At 58.4% G+C, this 23,721-nt stretch overlaps 2 protein-coding genes across 4 annotated transcripts in view; one reads left to right on the top strand and one right to left on the bottom strand.

The window, feature by feature from the left end:
- The window catches only part of MYH14 (myosin heavy chain 14), a 36,896-nt gene extending 33,395 nt beyond the window's left edge, over positions 1-3,501 (top strand). Inside the window, 4 exon segments of the mRNA XM_043992323.1 lie at positions 956-1,164; positions 1,430-1,538; positions 1,980-2,152; positions 2,290-3,501. Of these exon segments, the coding sequence (XP_043848258.1) occupies positions 956-1,164; positions 1,430-1,538; positions 1,980-2,152; positions 2,290-2,446 (648 nt within the window). The 3' untranslated portion in view covers positions 2,447-3,501.
- Positions 3,502-4,611: 1,110 nt separating this feature from the next.
- On the bottom strand, positions 4,612-20,615 carry KCNC3 (potassium voltage-gated channel subfamily C member 3). Of its 3 annotated transcripts, none has more exons than XM_043994469.1 (5): positions 19,686-20,615; positions 16,554-17,649; positions 10,666-10,857; positions 10,202-10,329; positions 7,770-7,894 (listed from the first exon to the last, which is right to left on the bottom strand). In XM_043994469.1, the coding sequence occupies exons 1-4, from the start codon at positions 20,601-20,603 to the stop codon at positions 10,226-10,228; spliced, it is 2,310 nt and encodes a 769-aa protein (XP_043850404.1). In that variant the 5' UTR covers positions 20,604-20,615; the 3' UTR covers positions 7,770-7,894; positions 10,202-10,225. The 3 variants fall into 3 exon arrangements, with proteins under 3 accessions (XP_043850403.1, XP_043850404.1, XP_043850405.1); XM_043994470.1 differs by lacking the exon at positions 10,202-10,329 and adding an exon at positions 9,198-9,258; XM_043994468.1 differs by lacking the exon at positions 10,202-10,329 and having other exon boundaries at positions 4,612-7,894.
- Positions 20,616-23,721: the final 3,106 nt, after the last annotated feature.

Genomic DNA, 23,721 nt, shown 5'->3' with positions numbered 1-23,721 from the left:
CGCCTAGGGAGGGAGACGTCCCGCCCACCCAGGCGGAGGAAGAGACCCCGCCCACCTGAGGAGGGAGAGGATGGCCCAGCAGCCTGGGGAGGAGAGAGGGGCCGCCCACCCAGGTGCCCGGAAGGTCCTCCTCACCAGAAGATCATAGATGGAGAGTCGGAAGGGAATTTGGAGGCCATGGAGTCCAACCCTTTCATTTCTGTAAAGGGAGAGGCCGGGCCTAGACTTAGCTAGGATAGCCAGTCGGTCTCGGACAGGTTTGGAAGGCGGAGCTTCCTTCCAGCCCAGGACCCGACACTAGACCATATTGCCTGGTGGGACCAGGGGGATAAGGGGGCCAGGCCTGGGTTTCAACTGTGATCGCGGAGGCGACCTATTCTGCAATGGACAATTAAAGAGATAGAGTCGCGTGGGATACTAACATGCTAAGTGACTTGAACCCAGGTCTTCCTGGTGGCTCTAGGCTGGTTCTAGGCCAGATGGGGGGAGGAGGTTCTTATCCTTATAGAAACAGACTAGACCCAAGCCCAAGCCATCTAGCAGGGCCTAGGTTCTGAGAGCTGGGAGCGCCTTGGAAGCCCGTCACCTCCCGGCTCCATCCCAGAGGGCTTCTGACCACTTCATCAGTGACCTTCCTAACGGAAGGCCTTTGCTGCAGTCACAGGGACATGGCCCGGCCAGGTCACAGGGCCAGGACACTGGTCCTTTCCTCCTCTCAGATCCCCAGGCTGTTGCTGAGGTTGATGGGCCCCCGAGCCATGTGGAAGGCGCCCTGAGCCTGGGTCGGCCTGACCTCCGGTCCCCCAACTCCACGAACCCCGCCCAGGCTCCCGCTCCCCTCCCCGGGTCCCTGCCTCCCCCCATGCTCCTGCCTCCTTCTGCCCAGGGCCTCCACCTCCTCCCCGGGCCCCTCCCCTCCTCGCCTTTACCGCCAACCTCCCCTGCCTCTGGCCAGGTGGAGTCACTGAGCACCGAGCTATCCGCCGAGCGGAGTTTCTCCGCCAAGGCAGAAAGCGGACGGCAGCAGCTGGAGCGCCAGATCCAGGAACTGCGGAGCCGTCTGGGAGAGGAGGATGCTGGGGTCAGGGCGCGCCACAAGATGCTCATCGCGGCCCTGGAGTCCAAGCTGGCCCAGGCTGAGGAGCAGCTGGAGCAGGAGAGCAGGTGGGGCGTCTCGGAGAGCTCACTTCGCTGCCTCTGCCTGTCTGGGGCTGTCTCCTCAGTCAGAGAATGGTTATTTCTAACTAACTGTCCAGTCTGGACACTCAGTTCAGGGTAGCCCTCGGGCTGGAGCAGGCGGGCGGGCGAGGGAGAGAAGAAGGAGAGAGACGGGAAGGGACGAACTGAGCTGGCGAGTGAGCAAATGGGGAGGGACTTGGGGCGGAGGCGTCAGGGCGCCCTGGAGCTGGGACTCTCCTTCCCGCCCTAGGGAGCGCATTCTCTCCGGGAAGCTTGTCCGAAGAGCCGAGAAACGCCTGAAGGAGGTGGTCCTGCAGGTGGATGAGGAGAGGAGGGTAGCCGACCAGCTCCGGGACCAGGTGAGGGGCGCACAGGAGCCTTGGGCCACTGGCTTTCTCTGGGCCTCAGCCTCCCCTCCCATGAAATCAGGGAGTTGGCCTGGCTACCCTCAGGCGCCCAAGAGCCTTCTCCCTCTGACATTCTCTGAAGCTAAGAGCCTCGAGGAGAGAGCAGAGGACGGTCGGGGGGAGGCTGGGCCTGCGAGGGGGAGAGGGGAATTGGGCTTCACACAGGGACGCAGACTAGCGAGGAGGCAGCGTGGGCCAGAGATGGCGAGAGAAGAGGGAAGAGATCCCAGAGAAGGTGCCTGGAGACACTGATGGAGAGAGAGCTGGCCACACGAAACAGGGAGCCCAGAGAGGGGCGAGGAGAGGAACGGCTAGCTCGCTAGCCAGGGGCTGTCCCAAGCTTGGCGAGGACTGAGCTTGGGGGCCGGGCCTGTCTTCTCTCCACCCTGGCAGCTGGAGAAGGGGAACCTGCGGCAGAAGCAGCTGAAAAGGCAGCTGGAGGAGGCGGAGGAAGAGGCCTCCAGGGCCCAAGCCGGCCGCCGGCGGCTGCAGCGCGAGCTGGATGATGTTACTGAATCAGCAGAGTCCATGAACCGGGAGGTCACCACGCTGAGGAACCGGCTTCGGTGAGACCCGCAGGGAGGGCCCCTACTCTCCTGTGGCCCTGGCTCTGGGCCCCCCGGGAGCTCCCGGGGACACGCTGGGCGCGGAGGGAGGTGAAGGGGAGTGAGCGAGCGCCGCCCTTTGTCTCCACTCCGCGCAGGCGAGGGCCCCTCACCTTCACCACCAGGACCGTGCGGCAGGTCTTCCGCCTGGAGGAGGGGGTCGTCTCCGATGAGGAAGAAGGAGAAACACCAGAAGGGGGCGCTGGGCCCCCTGCTCCAGAGCCTGATGTCCCCCCTCAGTCCCAGCCACAGTGACCCCAAGTTTATCCTCTGCTCTGCCTCTCCTTCCCTTTCTGCCTTCTTGCACTTTGGGGACCCTCGTGCCCAGCCCAGGCACTTTAAGCCCCAATTCAAGTCGTGGGGCTGGGAGTGAGGTGGGGGGCAGGCTCAGGCCTGCTCTCCGCCCCCACCCCCAGGGGGAAGAGGTCCCAGCTTTCCCCTTCGCATTTTGGCTCTTCCTTTCCCTTCTCCTCCCTACCGCACCCACATTCCTGTCCTCTTTCTTCTCAGCCACCGTGTTCTTTGGAACTTGCTCTTCTCTTTTCTCACCACCCACATCCTCTTTTCCTCCTCTTTTGCAACACCATCCCCCTTTCTCCTTGCCTTCTCTTCTCCAGCTCTCCCCTCCTCATCCTTGTCTCTCTATCCTCTCATCTCCTTCCCCTTCCTCACCACCTTCATCTTCCTCCCTTCCACCCTCATCCCCATATGCTCATCTCCTTATTATCTCATCTCATGTAATTCAAGCTCCTTTTCCCTCATCTCATCTCCCCCCCTTCCCTCTTCAACCTTTTACCCCTCTTTGTATCTTCAGCACTTAGCACAATGTCTGGTGCATAGCGGGCGCTTAATCAGTGTTTACTGGTTGATCCTTCTCATTTCCCTCTCTTCCACACTCACTTCCATCATCTTCCTCTCCCTCTTTCCCTCCTCGTCCTTTCTATCCCCCCTCTCTCATCTCGTCTATTTCCCTCTCTCTCCCCCTCGTCTCCCTCTCTCATCTTATCCCCATCTTTTCTGTCATCTCCCTGAACCCATCCAGTCTCATTCCTTCTTTACCTTCCCCTGCCTTGTTCCCCATTCTCTTCTCCTCACCTCTTTCTTGACTCCTTTCTCCCCCATCTCTTTTCCCTTCCATCATTTTCTCCCTTTTCCTGTCTCTCCTCCCCAGTCCCCATCCGATGCTCTGGTGGCCTCTGTGTGATTTAGGTTGGAGTTTCAGGGTCAGGTGTAACAGTAGCATGTATCCTGTTCTCCCTACCCCCTGCCCTTTCCACTCCAATGGAAATAAACTTACAAGCCTTGCCTGGCCCCTGAGTGCTGTCTTATTATGGTGTCTGGGGAGTGCAAACGGCCTCAGATTCTGTAGTCTCCTACCCCCCCCCCCAAACAGTCTTACAGAATCTTGGCCTCTATGAGTGAGCGACAGGATGTGGGGATTCTCCTAGGACTGGGAAATGGGGATGGGGTCTACTCCAGGTTCATAAAATCTGAGCTAGGAGCTTAGGGACCTTTTGAGTCTCTACCTATCCACAACCCTCCAGAACATCTCCATCCCAACGGAATGGGGAGTCTCAATCTGACTGCACCACGTGCCCTAATATGAGCCCCCGCGCACTAGGGGTGGAGGGGCGGACCTTGCTTGTTAACTGGCCGGACCGTGCTGAGGCCCAGGGAGTTTGTGATTTGCCCCCCATCAGTCAGTGTCTGGTGAGATTCCAGCCCAGGGCCTCTGGCATCAGAAGCCGTCACATACCATGCTATCGGCATGGCTTCTGTGCAGACGACACACGGAACCACGGAGAACGAGATGTGGGAGGGATCGCACTCTTCCCATCTACCCTTGGTCTGGTAGTTAAGTGTCTGGGGGCCTGGCGTCAGAGGTTAGGGAGTGGAAGGGAGAAAGCCCTGCCATTAGACATACAGCCAAGCAGCGGCTCCACAAAACACCCTCCAAACCTGGAGAAATTGTAGTAGGCACAACTAGCGCGGGCTTCGAAGTCACCTGAGGAAAGCCACTCACCACTCGGGCGTGGGGAGGGGCCCAATGGGACCATCTCGAGTTCTAGGATGTGTGCGATCGAGGCACAGAGAGTGTCTGCCTTGGCCCCGAGCCGCAGCCAAAGAGGCAGTGGGCATCACGTGCGCCCTGGCCGACCGCTTCCTTGTCCCCATCAGAACCCTCGCGTCCAGGTGGGGGCGGGGGGAGAGGAAGAGCTGGGAAGCCCAACGTGCGTGGTCAGGGACGGACAGTTCTCGGCTGTGTGAGATGGGCCGATGTTCTGCTGCCCCGGAATCCTGCGAGGGTGGGGCGGCCAGCGCCCTGTTCCAGCAGGAAGCCAGATATCCCACTCCTCCTCCCCCGCCCCTCCGCCAAATAAAGAGCGCCCTCCCTCCCAGTAAGGGGAGTAGGGGCCACGTAAATGAAAAGGGATTTTTTTATTTGTTTGGGGGAGGGGGAAGGGGGTGACATGCGGCGTCTGCAGCGGGCGGGCGGCTCTGCTGGTTCGCGGGTCATGCACCCCTGGGCGGGGAGTGGGGGAGACGTGGAGGAGGGCAGGGCTCCCCCCTTCCCCTGTCCTGGGGGTGGGGGGGAGACACCCCCCATTAGCACCAGAGTTGGAAGTTTGCAGACCTTCCCCCCCAGCCGATTCAGATCCGCCTCCATCCCTGAGAGCCCCCAACCCACCCCCCACACACCCTCCCCCCTTTCTGTGGGACTCCCTGGGAGCGGGTGGGGGGGGAATCTTTATTGCTATATGTGTGGGGTGGAGTGGGGGCACAGGCCCCCTCCCCTTGACTTGCTCCCACCCCCCAATTCCCAGGTGCTCTCAGATGGGGGCCAGTGGTACAAGGACCCACCCCTACTCTTCCCTCCCCTAGCAAAAAAGGGGGGCACGAAAGAGATTCCCTCCGAACCGTACCCCCTGCCCCTTGTCATGCGTGGGGAGGGGGAGGCATCCGCAGACATGCAGATCATGCGTGTAGTTGCGTGTGCGTGGCGGCCAGAGGGAGACCAGGGGGCATTTGGGGGGAGGGGAAGTCCTCCCTCCCCAAATCCCACACTCCCCAAATAAAGTTTTCTTGAAGTTTATTTTTGTAAAAAGCTAACTGAAAGCTTTGTTGGGGGTGGGAATGGGGAGGATCCTTGGGGGAAACCTCCGAACTCTCCAAGCCTCAAAACCTAGGAGAGGGGGGGGTGTATGTGCATGTATGTGTGTATGGGGGGAGGGGCGGGGACGGTGTGAGAATTTTTAACCCTTTGGCACTATTGTCCCTACTTCTCTTCTTTCCTCGCCTGGGACCCAGGCATCCCCTCCTTCCAGCCCCATCTAGGTTCCCAGCCAGGTATTTGGCATCCATGGTAACATTAATCATCAGAGAACCCTGGCTTCTTGCCCCCAACCCTGATCTACCAGGCTCGGTAGCAAGGGAAAAGGAGAGAAGAGCCGAGGAGGGTGGGGGTATCCAAGGAGCCCCTTGCATAGGAAACATTGCATAAGGAGAAACTCCCTGCCCCCTCCCAGAGGAGAGAGGGATTTGGGGCAAATTCTGCGGGTCTAGGAGCTATGGAAGAGGGGTACAGGCCAGTCCTGGGAAGGTGCTTAGGTCCATGCAGGGCATGGGGGGCAGGGAGGGCAACTGGCTTACCAACTTAGTTAACCCCCAGCTGAGGGGGGAATTGCACTTTCTCCCAGGCATCTAGGGAAGTGATACTATACATTCCATATCCTTTGAGGGTGGGGGTGGTATATGATGACTGCGTTTTGGGGGTGGTGGAGATGAATTGGGAGCCTAGTGAGGGGAGGTCTGGGACTATTCATAAGCCCATGGCCAGACAATGCGATGCTGGGCTGGGGGTGGGGGTGCTCTTGGAGAACTTGGAGGAGATAAATTGTCAAAGAGTAGATCAGAGAGCCCAGAAGAAGGCTTCTGGCAAGACCTGAAAGCCCCAGTGTGCAATATAGTGTTTGAGCGCAGCTACCTCTGAGATGTTGTGGCCAGGCTGGCAGGGGTCACGACATGAGAGAGGGAGAAACTCTGCCCCTGTGGCCAGGCTGGTTGGGGTGGGGGACGAGTGCATGGGGGAGAGGTGGTCACAAGATGAGGGAAAGACAAACGCTGCCCCAGAATCTAGCCACCAGCAACAGCCCAAACTCCTGAAGGATGGAGGGAGGGCTCTAGGAGACCACCAGGCACCCAACGTGTATGTGTGGATGAGTGAGACAGACCACAGGCCAGAAGGAGACTGTACCACCCACTGTGCCATCTGGTTGTGAGCATGGAAGGTGATGATGATGTCCTGGAGTATCCGGGGTCCCTGATGAAGCCGCTCTAGGAGCCTGGCCTCAGGCAGGGCTTCAGGGGACACCCCAGTGACTTCCCTTGTGTCCCACAAGTCCCATGCCCCCGCTTCCGCCGGGATGTGGGCTTTCAAGGGGTGGGGAAGACACGGAACAGAGGAGGATCTCTTGGGAGCTCATGCACATGCAGACCCCGTCCCCACGATCTGCTCCAGGTGAGGGGAAGAGATGAGAAAGACTGGGGGCCTCAGGGAGGATATTCCCCAAGCTCAGGCATGGGAGTACATATGGTGGGGGGGAGTCTCCCCAGTCCATGAATCCAGTCCAGCAACTCCAGTTAGAATGTGGGAGGGGAGCATCGATCAAGAACAGCAAGACGCTGGTGGGGAGGGGAGGGGCAGCCGGTCCCTTCTGGAGGGAGGTGATTCAGGAAGATGGAATGATCCAATACTGGAAAGTCTCATGCCCACTATCACGATCCATGTACCCATGCATTCACTCACACACATCCATACGTGCACACACACAAACACATCTATCTATACAGGGCTACCCCACCACATCTCCGTGCATGGCTTCAAGGGCTAGCAGCATGGACACACGCTGCATTTCACCCCAACACCCACTACCACTACCTCTACAAGGGAAAAATCTCATATTTCCCCAGGTCCACTTCCAGTCCCTCTCAGGGCCTTGGCACCCCCACCCTACCTTGTTTCTTTTTGTCTTTGATTTGTAATAAAATCCATAGCTCCTTCTACCCCAGGCTGCGGATAAGGTGACCAAGGAAGGCCCAGGGGCTGGATGGACCCCCCGCAACTCCCTATTGCCCAGGTGGTCTAGGGTGGGACATAGCATGCGGCCAGAGGCAGCTTATTGCTCTTGCAGAGATTCGGGGTTCTAGGGGAACATGCACAAAGATGGAAGAGGACAGAGGCTGTCTCAGAAAACATGGGACAGCCAAAAGGGTGACCCCAAGTTAACCAGCGCAATTCTCACTTATTTACACATTTCAATGAGCGTGTGGATTTGGGAGGGGGCGATATGGCTCATGGAGACCTGAGAAGGCTTTTGGGGGGGTACTGAGGCTCTGCCCCCTCCTTCTTGGGGGCCTAGAGGAAGTGGGGAGGGGGTCTGGGGGTTTGCTGGCGGTCATATCAATTGCATATTGTTTGTGACCCTTTAAAAAATACCACCCCACACCTACACCTGAAACCATCCCCCACCACCCCTGAGTCCCCCCAAAGAGGGGGGAAGGGGGGCTAGAGAATGGAGGGCAGGGCAGGGGGGGCACGGCGGGCAGCCCTTGGGGAGCCAGGAGGAGTTGCAAGGGGGGCAAGACGCAGGGACACCCCACTGAGCCCCGCGATGCTGCTCAGGCTGCGGGACTTCTCATAACCTGGGGGAGTGGGAACGGGAGGAATCAGAGACAAAGAAAGAGGGGGGATGTAGAAAGGGACAAGGACCAAGAAATGGAGAGGGGTCCAGATATGTCAGGACCAGAAGACAAGTCCAAAGAAAGAGAGACAAAACAGACACAAAGATAGAGAGATGGAGTTCAAGAGATGGATACAAAGAGATGGAAAGACACACAGAAATGGAGATATACAGACATTCAGACATGAATAGAGATGGACAAGGATCCAGAGATGGAGACCAAGAGATACAGACAGAGATACACAATCCCAAGAGATGGGAAGCAGGAGAAAATGAAAGAAGAGGGAGACAGAGAGACAAGGAGGGGAGGAAGGGAGAGAGAGAGAGAGAGAGAGAGAGAGAGAGAGAGAGAGAGAGAGAGAAACAGTCAATGCCAGAAAGGGGGGACAGAGACATTGGGAGAGGGGAAGAGATGCAGGGTTAGGAGGCAGACCAGAGCTCAGGTCCCTCCCCACTCCCGTCCAACCCTCTCCCTGCCTGTTCCCTACCCCAGGTTCCATTGCCTAAGATGGGGGGGGGCGGGGAGAGGGGGGCAGAAGGCGAATGATGAGGTGATATGGGCATGAAGCTGCAGGTGTGGGAGAGGGAGACAGGTCACTGGTCAGTCTCTCCTCCCCATGGTTCGGGACACATGCTGGAGGACCAAGGGATGGTGAGGGCATAGAGGCAGGAGGCCATGGGAAGGGATGAGTGCAGCATCCCATTGGGAAGGCCAGTTAAGCTGTCAAAGGGAGGGGTGGAGCTGGGGTCAAAGATCAAGGAAAGGTGACCAGGGTCTTGGGCGCAGCCGTGGGTGAAGGCAAGGAAGTGGATGGGCCAAAGTTGGCAGGCTCCAGGGGCCCACAGCAACACCAAGGGTCTCAGATAGCATCTGGAAGCCTCGGAGAGCTTCGGCACCCTACATCGGGGCAGCGAGAGGACAAAGGCTCTTTTTGGCAGCAGGAGACCCGCTTCACACCAGCCTCTGCTATCTGCCTGAGAGCCTTCCAGCTCCGGAGCTGGGACCAAGGGCCTGGGCAGGGGGTGGGGGGGTGGAGGAGGGCACTTCTAAGGATGTAACTTGGAGAGTCTGAGAGCATCTTGGGGTTGGGGAGTTCTAAGGGCATTTGTGGAGGATACTTTGAAGGTTCTATGATTACCTTATGTCCTCTAAAGGGTGTATCCTGAGAGTACTAAAGGGGTACCTGGAATTTTCTTAGCAGTAGGAGGGTTATCTAAGAACGTTACAGTGGGGGGCCCCCTCCCAGCCAATCCCAGCTGCTGACCTGGGGGAGAGGGGCAGGGGGGGGCCCACGGATCTCGAGAGGTCTCAGGCGGTGACAAGAGCTGGGGACAGAAACACAGAGTCACAGGGGGGTGGAGGGGGGCCCCCAACACTGCCTCACTGTTGGGGGTGGGGGAGAAACCCCTGGGGCTCCGTCCTCCTCCTCTGTGGTGGTTTCCGGGGAGTAGAGGAAGAGCAGCAAAATGGGGGTGGCCAGAGACACCAAATATAGGAGGAGCATCTGGGGCGACTGGGGGAGGTAGCGGAAAGAGGGGGGGAAAGGGAGATTGACATGGGCTGGGGTTGGGAGGCACAGGGAGGCAGGGGAAGGAAGGAAATAGGCAGAGGATCCAGTTGGCCCCATCTGCTCCAGCCAATATTTGTGCTCAGTGAATGGATCTTGGCGTCAGAAGGAAGGGAAGGTGAGCCACTGAAGACCTCACCCCACCCAAATCCCACCCAGACCCCACCCCAACTCTCCACATTCCACCCCGACCCCGGAGGGTGAGCCAGAGGCCACACAACATACAGAGCAGGGTCAGGATTTCGGGGCCCAGCAGGGAAGAAGGTAAAGGAGGGAGGGGGAGACAGGGAGGGGTGTGGAGGGCATGGATGGAAATGGAGATGAAGAGGAGGTCAAGGAAGATGGCACAACAAGGCTGAGAACTTGAGGGGGGTGACCACTACATGAAGGGAAGGAAAGAAAAAGGGGCACTCGGGGGAGTGGTTAGCAGGAAAGGATGGAGGGCAGTGGGGTCGTTGGGGTGAGGCTAGTGGGAGGGGAGCTCGTTAGTTCTGGGGTCCGTGAGTGTAGGGGATGAGTTTGTGGCTGGGCTTGTGGTGCTCAGTGAAGGCCCAGGGGTCAGGGCATGAGTTAGGTGATAGGAGCAGGTGATGGCCAAAGGCCTGGCAGCTGGTCAATCAGGAGACGGTGGGTGTTAGTCAGGGAGAAGCTGGTCCCGGGGGTGACAGAGGAGCCTGGACAGCCGGCCAGGGATCACTTACCAGGGGGGCTGGGGGAGCGTCCAGCTAGGGGGGGATCCAGGCCGCAGCGTTGGCGTTGAGGTCGGCTAGAAAGCCAGGTGGGCCAGGCTTCCGCCAGTCCGGGGGGGGCGGCGGGGGGGCACTGGTGGCTGAGTTTTTTTGGGGGGAGGTAGCAGAAAGGGGCCAGGGAATCAAAGGGGGAGGGGATGGAGATGGAACAAAACAATAGATGAGGGGGGCAGTGGTGAGGTGGCCTGGGAGGGGAGGAAGGGGCAAGGAGAAGGGGAAGGTGGCAGCAGGAGTGGGGCCCCAGTGGAGTGGCAGGGGGAATGGCAGCTTGGACAACCCTGCAGTAGTCTTTTCCTTGGCCCTGATCTCTACCCCCTCCCCTGCGTCCCTCTCTTCTTTTCCCAAAGGGACCTTTTGGGGGCCAGGGGGCACTTCGGGATGGGGAGTGGATCCTAAGCAGGGGGAGGGGGTCTCACCTTTTCGGATGGAGCCATCTGGGGAAGCTGTGTAATCAGCTAGCAAGAAGCATGCCCGGTCTCGTCCGTAACGGCCTCGGCTTCCGGGGGTGATGGGACTCTTGTCTTCTGGGGACAGGGCTGCCTGGTCAATTGCAGGGCAGTCTTCATGAGCTAGGGCAGCAGCTGCCGGGTCCCCATTGGGGCGAGGGTCTGGAGGATGGACAGAGCAGACAGAGAGATGAAAGGAGAAGAGAGAGACAATCAATGGAAACCCTGAGGAACTTCAGGAGTCACCTGATCTGAGGAAACTGGGGTCTAGAGAGAGGAAGAGGCAGATTGGGTCAGTAGCAAGAGCCCTGGAGCCAGAGGACTTGTGTTCAGTCACTTCCAGGCCTCAGCTTCCTCCTCTGTAAATGAGGGGAAGAGGTACTCATTGGGCCTGCAGGCTCTATGTCTATGATCAAGAGTAGGGAGGATATTTCTGCATTAGTCATGCTGTGCAAGAAGAATCAGAGCAAAAAGGAAAAACCTCAAAAAAGAAAAAAAAATCTGCATCTAGATTCCATAGTTCTTTTTTTCTGGATTTCGAGAGAATTTTCCCTCATGAGTCCTTTGGAATCATCTCAGACCATTGTATTGCTGAGAAGAGTCAAGTCTATCACAGTTGATCAACATACAGTGTTGTTGATACTGTGTACAATGTTCTCCTGCTTCTGCTCATCTTACTCAGCATCAGTTCATGTAAGTCCTTCCAGGTTGTGATTGTACAACTATAACCTATATCAGATTGCTTGCTGTCTTGGGGAGGGGGGAGGGAGGACAAATTGAAACTAGAAATCTTATAAAAACAAATGTTGAAAACTATCTCCACATGTAACTGGGAAATAATAATAATTTTTATGGGAAAAAAGAGTAGGAAGGAGCCAAAGAATAAGAATCTCCTTCCTTTGAGTGATAAAATGAAAGCCCAGAGATGGAAAGTGAATTGCCCAGTCATGGGGGGGGGGGGAGAGACAGAGACAGAGAGAGAGGGAGAGGGAGAGGTAGAAGAAGGGAGGGACAGAGGAAAGAAAGCAGAAAAGGTGGCGAATGAGGAAAGAGGAAGGAGGAGAGAGAGAGGGAAAAGGGAAGGAAGAGGGAAAGAGACAGAGGAAGGAGGGTTGCAAGGGAGAGTGAGAGAGGAGGAGGGAGAGGGAGGGAGGGCAGGAGACAGGCAGAGACCAAACACTAGGACTTGGAGGAAAGAGATGGTTCTGGAAGAAAGGAGACAGGGAGGGGAAGAAGGCAGGACTGGGAAAAGGAAGAGGGTCTGAAGTGGTTCGGGCCTGAGTATTAAGATGGGGAACAGGGTGTGAGACAATAGTGTGGGAGAAAGTCCTGGGGAGGGGAATGAGGCACGAAGGAGCACATGGGATGGGGAGTGGGGGGGTGGCAGAGCGGGATATGCATAAGGCATGGCCAGGCAGTGAAGGTCCCCCCCCAGTCTCCCCCCAACACGGTGAAGAGCCTCAAGTGGACAACAGAAAGGGATCCTGTTGAAAGAACTGGGGAAGTCTCAGCCTGGAGAAGAGGGGGCTGAGGGAGCTTAGATTCTCATCTTCAAGACTCAAAGAGATTTTCATGTGGAAGAGGGCTTAGGGTCACAGGACCCTAGATCTGGAAGTGGCAGGGACCTCGTTTTCCAGCTGAGGAAACTGAGGCCCGTAGTGAGGGGCTTTGTCCAAGACCGTCCTACGAGTCAGCAACACAGGTGCCGACTCCTCCTTTGACCTGCGATGGCAGGAGCAGCAGATCAGAAGGGGGAAGAGCCCCAGCTCTGGAGCTGAAGGCCCCATTTCTAATTTCACAGCAGAGCCGACATACTTACTCCCTGTGTGCCTCTGGGACTGTTTCCTCACCAGGAGGTGCCTTCTCACTCGCCAATTCTGTGACTGGGCGACAAGAGAGCTTTTCTCTCAGCCTCGAAGGGCTGTCCTGTGGATGGAGGGGCGGGGTGTTCTATTTGGCCTCAGAGGGCAGGGCCAGGACCAGGGGAGGCAGCTGCAGAGGCCCACTGAGGCTGGAGGTCGGAACTTGCGAACCCGGCGCTGTCCCACAGTAGAAGGGCTACTTTAAGAGGTGTGGGGATTTTGTGAGTGTGTGACTGGGCCTAGGGTGCGAGGGCGCTAAGAGGGGGATGATGGAGTAAAGGAGGAGCAAGCCTGGCTGCCGGCGGCATCAAGGGTCAGGCTAGATGAACCTTATTTCCTGCTTTGACAAGTTACCAGACTGGCGGATCAGGTGAACGCGGGAGGTGGCGTTTACCGAGATTTGAGCCAAACACTCGACGCTATTGTGGAAAAGAGAGAATCGTGAGCTAAACATAGATGCAGAGCTGTTCGTTGGCCAGCCCTGAGGAGCAGGCAGTCTCCCATGGGGTGTCCCAAGGATCTGCGGCTTTGGGACAAAGGGGCCGATGGCAAACTCAGCACATCTGCAGTGGAGAGAGGTGGGATCCAAACTCTAGAAGAGGCTAATGCAGTGGTTCTCAAGAGTGTGGGGCAGCACCCACTGCGGCCCCCAAGATGCCTCCAAGGGGTCTGATATCATTAGAGATAACCCACATAAACAAAAAGGGGGGGCAGTAATTTTTAGGAGTGTAAAGGAGCCCTGGGGGCAGCTAGGTGGAGCAGTGGATAAAGAATCGGCCCTGGATTCAGGAGGACCTAAGTTCAAATTCCGCCTCAGACACTTGACACTAGTTGTGTGACCCTAGGCAAGTCACTTAACCCTCATTGCCCCACAAAACACACACACACACACACACACACACACACACACACACAAACAAAACAAGCAAAACAAACAACAACAAAACGGGGGAGTTCTAGTTCGGCTAGAGGGCTCCAGAGTGCAGAGTGCTGAGCTTCCTAGACACTTCCTAGCTGGGTGACCCTAGGCAAGTCACTTCGCCTCTGACTCAGTTTCATCACCTCTAAAATGAGAATGATAGCATTTACCTCCCAGAATGAAGGGTAAGTTGGCTTCTGGTGGACCGAAAAGGCAGCATAAGTCGATGAGGTGGTTTGACCGTCAAAAGTGTGAATGGTTCTTGGGCATCTGAGCTGGGCACCAGAAGCCAGCCTGGCTATTCTCTTTCTTTCTTTTTCTTTTTGTTTTTTGGCAGGACAATGGGGATTAAGTGACTTTCCCAGGGTCACACAGTTAGTAAGTGTCAAGTGTCTGAGGCTGGATTTGAACTCAGGTCCTCCTGACTCCAGGGCCAGTGCTCTATCCACTGGACCACCTAGCTGCCCCCAGCTTGGCTATTCTCTGCCTTTATGATCAGCTTGGGTTGCCCCTTTGAAGAAGGATTTGGAGAAACCGGAGAGTTTGCAGAGAGCCCCAGGGATGCTAAAGGAGGTCTGTAGTCTATGCCGTTCCTAGGAGAATCAAAGGAAGGAATTGGGGGGCTGTTTAGCTTAGAACAGAGAAGGCTGGGGGGTGGGGCAGTGGAGAGGGGAGACATACATGCTGGCTGCCTGCACGTATTTGCAGGGCTCTCTTGGGAAAGACAGATTTCACTTGGGCTGTTTGGCCTCAAAGGATAAACAGGAGTACGTGGGGCCAACTGCAAAAAAAAGCCCACTGAATCTTGATGGACAGAAAGTGTCTTGGGCAGCCCTTGGACCTGCCACAAAGTGGACTGGGTGGAGAAGAACACTGGCTCTCTCCTCACTGCAGGTGAGCTCCTACTGGCCTTGTTATTGTGGGGATTTAGGTCCCGGTGCACACTGGGCCAGATGGCCCTGCATGTCCCTTCCAACGGGAGCATTTGGCAGTTCTTGAGGTATAAGGGAGTGCAGATGGGACAGGGGAGGTGCTGGGGGAGGGAGGGCAGATGGGGCAGGAAGGGTGATGGGGGAGTGTAGATGGGGCAGGGAGGGTGATGGGGGAGGGAGGGCAGATGGGGCAGGGGAGGTGATGAGAGAGGGAGTGTAGATAGGGCAGGGAGGGTGATGGGGGAGGGAGTGCAGATGGGGCAGGGGAGGTGCTGGGGGAGGGAGTGTAGATGGGGCAGGGAGGGTGATGGGGGAGTGCAGATGGGGCAGGGAGGGTGATGGGGGAGTGCAGATGGGGCAGGGAGAGTGATGGGGGAGTGCAGATGGGGCAGGGGAGGTGCTGGGGGAGGGAGGGCAGATGGGGCAGGGGAGGTGCTAGGAGAGGGAGGGCAGATGGGGCAGGGGAGGTGCTGGGGGAGGGAGGGCAGATGTGGCAGGGAGGGTGATGGGGGAATGTAGATGGGGCCGGGGAGGTGATGAGGAGAGGGCAAAGCTAATAAGGTGTTCAGGGATGGGAGGAGGGATCAAAAAGACAAGAAGGGCAGTGGGGGTATACAGACCAGAAGAAAGAGGTAAGGGTTAGTGGGGAGGCTATGGGATCCAAGAGTGGGAGGAGGGGGAGGGGAACAGGAAGGGGGACTCCAGAGTTATTTTTAATTGGTGTGAATGTGGGTCAGCTGCTAAGGGAGCAGGGACTGGGCTGCTCAGTCTTTTCTCTCCCCCCACCCCCAGCCACCACGACTGGCCTACTTTAAGCAAAGGAGGGGAAGAGATCAAGGCTCCCTCATTTTCATCATTTAGGTTAGCTGCCCAGCCAGCCTCTTCCCCTCTCCCGCCTAGCCTCCACAGAGACCCCTTCAAAAGTGTCTGTCCCTCTTCTTCTCTCTGACTGCCCGTCTCTTGTACTGTATTTGACAATGCCTAGATCTTTTGTCAGGTACCATCCCTGTCTCCTTGCCACCTTTTCCAGAATCTGTGCCTACATCTCGGTGCCCGCTGCCACCTCTTGTGCCTCTCTTGCTTGGTGTTTGCCCCAATAGCCATCACTAGGTCTCTGTCTCCATTTCTTTTTCCATCTCCATGACCACCTTTCAATGTCAGTCTCCGGGCTCAATGACAATCCATATACCTTTTTTTCTGCCCCTTACTCAGAAGGTGGGTGGGCATCTCTGTGTCTCTCTCCTCTGACCATCCATGTGTGTCTCAGTAGCTTTGCCTACATCTCTATGACCCTTTCTCCGACAGTCTCCACAGCCATTGCCAAGAGTGGCTCTCAGTTTCTGTGCACACCCACTTCCCTCCCACCTCTCAGAATCCCTTGATTCCTTCAAGACTCAGTTTACTGACTGGGAAATCAAACCTCCTCAACCTGCTATCTTTCTTTCCTCCTCAAAGTATCCTCTAGCTGGGTGTGAGTTGTATCCCACCACCACCACTTCCTCCTCAAATGTCAAGTCTTTGAGGGCAGGCATTGTTTCACTTTTGTCCACGTATCCCCAGCAACTAGCAGGACACTTTGAAACAAGAGGTGCTTAAAAAGTGCTTGTTGGGTTGGATAAAACCTGTTGCAGTTCTGTTTCTCCATCTCTTTGATATTCTGTCTCTCAGTGACCATCCCTCCATATCTCTCTTCATCTCTGTGACAGTAATTTGTCTCTGATTTGTCCTCTGTGCCTCTCTCCTCTGGGACAGTCCTTGTCTCCGACTATCCCTCTGCATCTTTCTATCTCGCGACAGCTTCTGTCTCTTATTGAATAAACTTTCCTGTCTCTGAGTCTGTCTCTCTTCGACCATCTCTGTATCTCCCTCCATCTCTGCGAGTCTGTCTCTGTGCCCATCTCTGCATCTGTCTCTACCACAGTCTCTGTCTCTGGAATGATCTCTTTGTGCCTCTGATTGGCTGTGACTTCCCTCTGCTATTCCATCTCTCATCACCCCCTCTTGATCCCAGTGACCACCTTTCCGCATATACTTTTTTTCCTTCTTGCAGTGCTCCTCTATCCAACTCTGGGCCTTTTCTGTCTACTTCCTCTCCTCCCCTTCCCTTCCCTCCTCCCCTCAGCCCCTTGTCACCCCCTTTCTCACCTGCCCGGTTGATGTCGATCACCTCCTCCTGAGCCAGTGGACAAGGCTCTCCAGGGGCAGGCAGAGGGGGCAGGCCCATTCCCGCGAGCCCCCCCGCCCCGCCCCTCAAGAGCCCTGGGTGCACGTGGCCATGGGGCCCAGGCAGCCCCGTTGGATAGGACCCAGGTGGGGGAGGGCTGAGGCCACTGTGATGGTGGGGAAGCCCAGGTGCTGGGGGCGGAGGGGGAGGTGGCTCAGGCTTGCAGTAATTGGGTGAGCCCGGCTGGGGTGGGCGGGGAATATGCTTATTTTTTTTCTTAGGCAGCTTCTGTTTGGCCATAGCCAGGGAGTAGTACATGCCGAAGTTGTTGACAATGACGGGGACAGGCATGGCAATGGTAAGGACACCCGCTAGGGCGCACAGCGCCCCCACCAGCATCCCTGACCAAGTCTTGGGGTACATGTCTCCGTAACCCAGGGTTGTCATGGTAACTACGGCCCACCAGAAGCCGATGGGGATGTTCTTGAAGTAGGTGTGGTTGGAGCCCAGGATGTCGTCGGGGTCAGCCCCGATTCGCTCCGCGTAGTAGATCATGGTGGCAAAGATGAGTACGCCCAGAGCCAGGAAGATGATGAGCAGGAGGAACTCATTGGTGCTGGCCCGAAGCGTGTGTCCCAACACCCGCAGCCCCACAAAGTGGCGCGTCAGCTTGAAAATTCGGAGGATCCTCACGAAGCGGACCACCCGCAGGAAGCCCAGCACGTCCTTGGCTGCCTTGGAGCTCAGCCCCGACAGGCCCACCTCCAGGTAGAAGGGCAGGATGGCCACACAGTCGATGATGTTCAGGCTACTCTTAAGAAACTCCACCTTGTCTGGGCAGAAGGTGACTCGCATAAGGAACTCAAAGGTGAACCACACCACGCAGACGCCCTCCACGTAGGTCAGGAAGGGCTCCGTCTCCACTTCCACGTTGGTCACGTTCTCTGGTGGCTCCCCCGGCACCGAGGACGCCTGGGTCACCGTCTTGTTGTGGATGTGAATGAAGCCCTCGTGGGTCTCCAAGCAGAAGGTAGTGATGGAGATGAGAATGAAGAAGAGCGAGGCAAAGGCCACATACTATGAGGGGGAAGGGAAAAGAAGAGGGTGACCCCGGAGCCTGAACTGGCCCCTCCACCCATACTCATGCCGACTGCCATGTAGGGAGTCAAACGCCCAGAGCTACCTCAGCCCTAGCTCTCTAGACATCAACTTTCCCCTCAGACCCGAATGTTCAGCCTGCGGCCCCTCTTCTCATGCACCTTAGTATCCAGAACCCTACCCCCTCCTGCCCGACGAGAGACCTAAGGGTCCAGGCCCCATAGATTCCCTTCCAAAATTCACCCTTCGGGTTCCCTCCAGCTGCTGTGAGATCCCAGAGTTTGCTTTAGGGAAAGGAGAGGGACATGGGACACTTGAGTGGCCCTGCCATCTCCCCGCCCCACTCCTCACCCCCGTTCTCACTCACACCCCTTGCTCATGAAATTGGTGGGATGGAATCCTGGGATCTAAGCCAGAAGTTGTCTAGGGGTGCTGGGCGTTCAGCTCTTTGGGCTGCCTATCTCTCTGTAGGCAGTGTGGGACATCTGGGTCTGAGCCCAGGCTCTGTGACTTGCTGTGTGACCTTGGGCCAGTCCCTTCCCCCATCCCGGCAAGGGGCTAGGGCACATCTCCGCTATCTCGGTGTGCTTCCTTTCCCGCCCCGCCCCCCCCTTGCCCTCCCCCCCAGACTTCTCCGCAGCGAGCTGGGTGACGGGGCTCCGCAGTGCGCATGCTCAGTACTCTCCTCCCCCCCCGCCCCCCCGCGGTGGAGGCTGCGGCACTGCAGTGGGGGTGGGGAAGGGCCAGCACCGCGGACAGCTCCCGCCGCACTGCGCAGCCGCAACATTAGCTTGGCCTTAACCCCATCCCCACCGGCGTCGCACTGCGCAGCTGCGGAGTCTCCCAACGCCCTCCCCGCCCCTCCACTCCTCTCTCCCCCTTTAACTCCTTCCCAACCCGGCCTCGAGATAGAAGAGGAGGAAGGGGAGAAGGAGAGGAAGGGGCGCCAGCCGCAGTACGCAATAGCAGAAACTTAACTCCTTCTCTCCCGGATAGCCAAGTGGAGGAAAGGGGGGAGGGTCGAGGGGGAGGGGGAAGGGGAGGCCCCGCCCCCAACAGTTCTCCCGAAAAGAGGTCACGGGGAGGGGGGGGGCGTAATCTAAGAGCCACGTGCCCCCCAGCCTCCTCCCCCCCTCCCTCAATCCTGCACACTCAGCGTTTCTCAGGGACCTAACTTCCTCGGGAATACAAGCCGCCTCCTCCACGCAGCCCCCCAGGGGGGAGGAGAAGGAGAAAGAGGGAGGGGGAAGGGGGATGCGGCATTGCGGCGGCTCCCTGTCCTTTCCTGGCCCGGGACGCAGCCAGCCCTTGGGGGGAGGGGAACGGACAGCAGATACCGGGCTCCTGACCCTCCCGAACCTCCTGGCCCTGGAGCGGATAGCATCTCCCCTAAAGGAAACTCGACTATCCTCCCCCTTCCCCTTTTCTCACCCCCTTCTCGGACACAAAGAGATGAGCCGATTCTTCCCTCCCTCTAATACGACTTGGCATGAGAATTCACTAGTCGGGGGAGGGGGGAGGGAAGAGTCCAGGGCTCTCCGGACTACGGAGAGGGAGCACTCCAGAAAGGGGGAGGGGGCGAAAAGTCATCTAAAGTTTTCAAGGGGGCAAGGGATACGGGACGCAGGAGGGGGCGGGTCTTTGTGGGGAAAGGGGATCCCGCAGCTGACGTCCCTGGGGCTTGGGAGCCGAGAGACGCTTCCAGAGGCTGGGGCTAGGCTGTGTGGCCGTCGATTTGGGCCGCGGACTTCAGCTGCACATTCCTAAGGCTAGGAGTTGTATCCGTCCGGGGGGCTTTAGGGCAGGGAGGGATGGCTAGGGCTGAGGGAGAGGGAAGAACGCTCTGTTTGGGGATCCCTTGCTAGGTCGGGTCTGCAGACTTTGGCGGGGGTGCATCCCGAGGACCAGGAAAGCTCAGCTCCGGGCGCTGGGGTGAGGAGCAGCCCCTGCGGAATCTCCCAGAGTTAGGGGAAAGGGGGTGGCAGGCTCCCGGAGGGAGCTGGGGGCCTCCTTACCCTGGCCGCCCGGGACGAGTAGGGGTCTTCGAAGAGTGCCCAAACCTTGGGCTGCCAGCGGCGCCACCACGTCGCCCCTGCGGCCCCTCCGGGCCCGGCGGCAGCCCCGCCGGCTGCATCCTGGAAGCAGAGTCTCTTGAGCTCTCCTCCGGCCCCGGCAGCGTCGAGGCCGCCCGCCTCATCATCCAGCCCTCCCGGTCCGGCCCCAGGGCCCCCTGGTCCTCCAGCGGCGGCGGCCGGCTCGGGGGTCTCGAAGGAATCGAGCGCCTCCTCCGCGTCGCGATGCTGCCGATATGTCATCCAGCAGCAAGCCTCCACGTCGGTCTCGTCGATGCCCCAGAAGGCCAACTCCTCCTCGAACAGGGGTCCGCACACGTCGGCCGGGCAGTGCAGCTTGCCGGTCCGGTAGTAGTTGAGCACGTAGGCGAAGACGCCCGGGTGCCGGTCGAAGAAGAACTCGTCACTGCGCGGGTCGTAGTCGAAGTTGGCTGCCGCCCCCGGCTCTGTGAGGCCGGCCAGCCGCGTCCCGGGCAGGGTGCGCAGCGTCGAGCGGTACGTCTCATGGCGCACGCCGCCCACGTTGATCACGATCTTGTCGCTGTCGCCGCCGCCGTGTCGCCCCATGGCCGGGCCCCCGGGGCATGGCGCGCCCCCCGCGGGCGACCCAGGAGGAGCCGGGCCGGGGCCCGGGGCCGAGGCGGACCCGGGCCCGGGGCTGGCGTCGGGGGAAGAGGGAACGGGCCCGGGGCAGGGACCCGGACAGGGACAGGAACAGGGGCCGGGACCGGGACAGGGACAGGGGCCGGGAGGCGGAGGCGGAGGAGGAGGAGGAGCGGGAGGAGGCTGCGCCGGCGGCTGCTGCGGCTGTTTGGCCGCCGTGCGCCCGCGGAAGGAGGAGACACAGACTGAGCTCAGCATTGGAGGGGGCGGGGGCGCCCAGGGCCGGGGGGCGGGGCCCAACAGGGGGCGGGGCCAGGGCCCCCCAGGGGCGGGGTGGATCTTAGAGGAGAAGGGAGGGAAGAAGGGGGTAGAGCCTGGAGCGGTTAGGGGGCGGGGATTTCCACTAGGGGAGGGCGGGGCTCAGACTGTTAGCCCCGCCCTTTTCGGCTGGAGGGCGGGGGTTGGGGGGCGCTCTAGGGGTTGTTGGACCGGTCCGCAGGCTGCGCAGCCCAGAAGGCGGAGCTGTGAGGGTGGGAGGAGGGAAAGGGGGCGGAGGCGCCCGTGGGAGGCGGACCTGGGGGGTAGGGGAGAAACAGAAAGAGAGAGCAGGGGGTCAGAACCGTCCCCCCCAATCCCTTTCGGCCGGCCTCATTTTCCGACCGCATCCTCACGTCTCTGTCTCTTTCTAGGTGTCCATTTCTGAGAACCTTTATCCTTATTTCTATTTCCCTATATATTTTCAGTAGTCTGTCTCTATCTCCTCTGTATTTCTCTCTCCCCGAGTCCCTCCTTCAGAATCTCTCTCTCTCTCTCTCTCTCCCTCTCCCTCTCTCTTCCTCTCTCCCTTTCTCCCTCTCTCCTCTCTCCTCTTGTGTATGTTTCCTTTCTGTCTGTTTCTACCCGTCTTCCCCCCATCTCCATCTCTGAGTCTCCCTATATCTCCCCCTGCGGCTCGCTCTGTGTGTGTCTCTGCGTCTTTGACTTCTCTTCTCTTTCCCCCCTCCCCCCCTCGTCCGCACTGAGGACTCTGGCTCACTACCAGACCGCAGAGTTGGGGGGGGGGTGGCCTCTCTGCAGGGCCCCAGCTAACCCTGCTCTGCCGGACTCCCGGACCCCATCCTCTTCTCGTGCACCGAGAATTCCCCCCTTCTCCCTGGACCCTGTCCCTCCGTGCCAGGCATTAATTCCCCTCACCACCTCCACTGGCCCCTGGCCCCGATGGGGTCTGACTCTCATTCTCCAACAGGATGCCTCCCCACCGTCTGCTTGGGGGACTGGAAGGAGCTGACACCACCACTACCAGGACCCAGGCGTCCTTGGCTCCCTTCGCCCCAGAACGAAGGAACACAATCACCCAACACCACAGGACTGAGCAAAGTCACTGCCTCCGGTGAGATGGGGAGGGGGCTGGGGAGGAAAGGGGGCAAATAGGGAGAAGGAAGGAGAGGAGAGGGGGACTGGGGAAGGGCGAGGAGAGGAAGAGGATGGGGAATGGAAGGTGAGGAATGGAGAAAGGCAATGGAAGAGGGAGAAGGTATTGGCGAAAGGGATGAGAATAGGGAGAGTGTGAGGTAAAAATCTGGCGCCTGGGATGGAGAAGTGAATGGCCCGACGTGCTGCTGAAATGGCTGCAGAGGCGACTGTGGAGTAGGGGGAGGGTACCGAGTTGAGAGAAAAGGAAGAGGGTCTGAAGGGGCACATGACTGAGCTGGAAAGAGACAGAAGGGAGGAAATCAAAGGGGTGACTCGGGCCAGGGGCTCCTGGGATAGCCATGGGATATTGGCTCTGGTGAAATTCAAATTGAGTCTTGACTCTGGGGTCCCCTTCCTCTGCCCTGCATGGGGGAGGCAAAGATAAAATCCCAGAGATCACCAGAGTCTTGAGCTGTTTGGGATCCAGATGGTGGAAGGATTTCCACAATCCCGCCCCCCCCAAAATATCTCAAGTTCTTCCTCTTTCGAGCTCTCCTCAGATGTACCCCTCCCCCAAGGGTCCGGCCCCCAAAAGTCTCTTCTCGCCTTTCTCTTTTGCCCTGCCCTTCTTTCGTTCCATCCCCTCTTCCATTCTAAGCCCTTCTCCTCACTCCCCCCATCTCTGCCCCCCCATTCTTGGCCTCCCCATCGTCACCCTCCACCATCTGCACTCCCTCCCTCTCTTCCCTTGAGTTGCCCACACTGCCACTCCTTTATTCCTGGCCTTCTTCCCCCACCCTCAGATGCCAAGGTCCTTTAATCCACTTCTCTTGTTTCCCCTCTTCCCACTGCTCTAGTCCCCCCTCTCCTACCGGGTCCTTCCCTCAACCAGCTCCCTCTCTCCCCAACATCAATCTGATGGTGTCTCTCCTCTTCTTCCCCCTCCCCCATTACTCCTTTCCTGCTGTCTTCACCCCACCTGTGGATCCAGAACCCTCGGGCTGCTCTCCTTCTTAGGCCTGGGCTGGCTCCTTCATTCTCCCCCAATCTTGGCACTACCTCTTCGCCCCTCACTCCCTGTTTCCCAATTCATTCTACTCGGTCTTCCTCTTCTCTCTCCCTCTCCGTGTGGTTCCTCCCTATCTTCCTTTGTCCTTCCTTCTCACCCCACCCCCAGCTCCATCTAGCTCTCCCCTTCCCCCCATCCCTCATCCTGTTTTTCTCTTGCCACCGTAGCCCCATCTCTCCCTTCGGACATCAACCGGCCACTGCTCCATCCATTTCTTCCCCACCCCGCCTTCCCAGCTTCGCCAAATTGTGGACGCAGAAGGGACCATCTCGTGATGCCAAGCGGGGAGTCCGAAACCCGACAAGTAACTCGCCCTGGGGTAGCCAGGCAATGAATTGGAACCCAGGTCCTCTGACAGCGAAACCAGAGCTCTCTCTCCGCTTCCTCTCCGACCGCCTGTCTCCCTTTTTATTCAGTGACCTCAGTCCTCTCCCCGATCATCAGTCGTGCCTCTCCCCTGGCCCCTCCCTGGGGGTCTCCTGCCTTCAGAATCCCCTTCCCTAGCTCCCTCTCTCCTCATCCCTATCAGACCTTCCCCCCTTCCTCGTCCGCATCCATCCGCCCCCCCCCCGACCACTGACTTCCCTCCCTTCTGTCCCCATCCCCCCAAGCCGCTCTCCCTGCCTAGCCCACGCGGTCTCTGCCTCGTCTCCAGCCCTTTCCTCAGTCCCCGTCCCCTCTCCCACCCACCCCCCGCCCCATTCTGCTCTTCCTATACCCCGATCACTCCATACCTGCTAGCCCCTTAGTGCGGGCTGACTCCAATTTCCTGCCCAGGCTCCCTGGGCCTCCATCCCTCACCCCCATGGTCCCCCTCCCCCACCTCCATGCCCCCTTCCTGCGTCTGGAGTGGTTTTTTCTCTCCACCACAACCCAGCCAGATTCTACCCTCAA

Source organism: Dromiciops gliroides, chromosome 3 (genome assembly GCF_019393635.1).
Source record: "Dromiciops gliroides isolate mDroGli1 chromosome 3, mDroGli1.pri, whole genome shotgun sequence".
NCBI classification, from domain to species: domain Eukaryota; kingdom Metazoa; phylum Chordata; class Mammalia; order Microbiotheria; family Microbiotheriidae; genus Dromiciops; species Dromiciops gliroides.
This window is presented reverse-complemented; position numbering and strand designations above follow the sequence as displayed.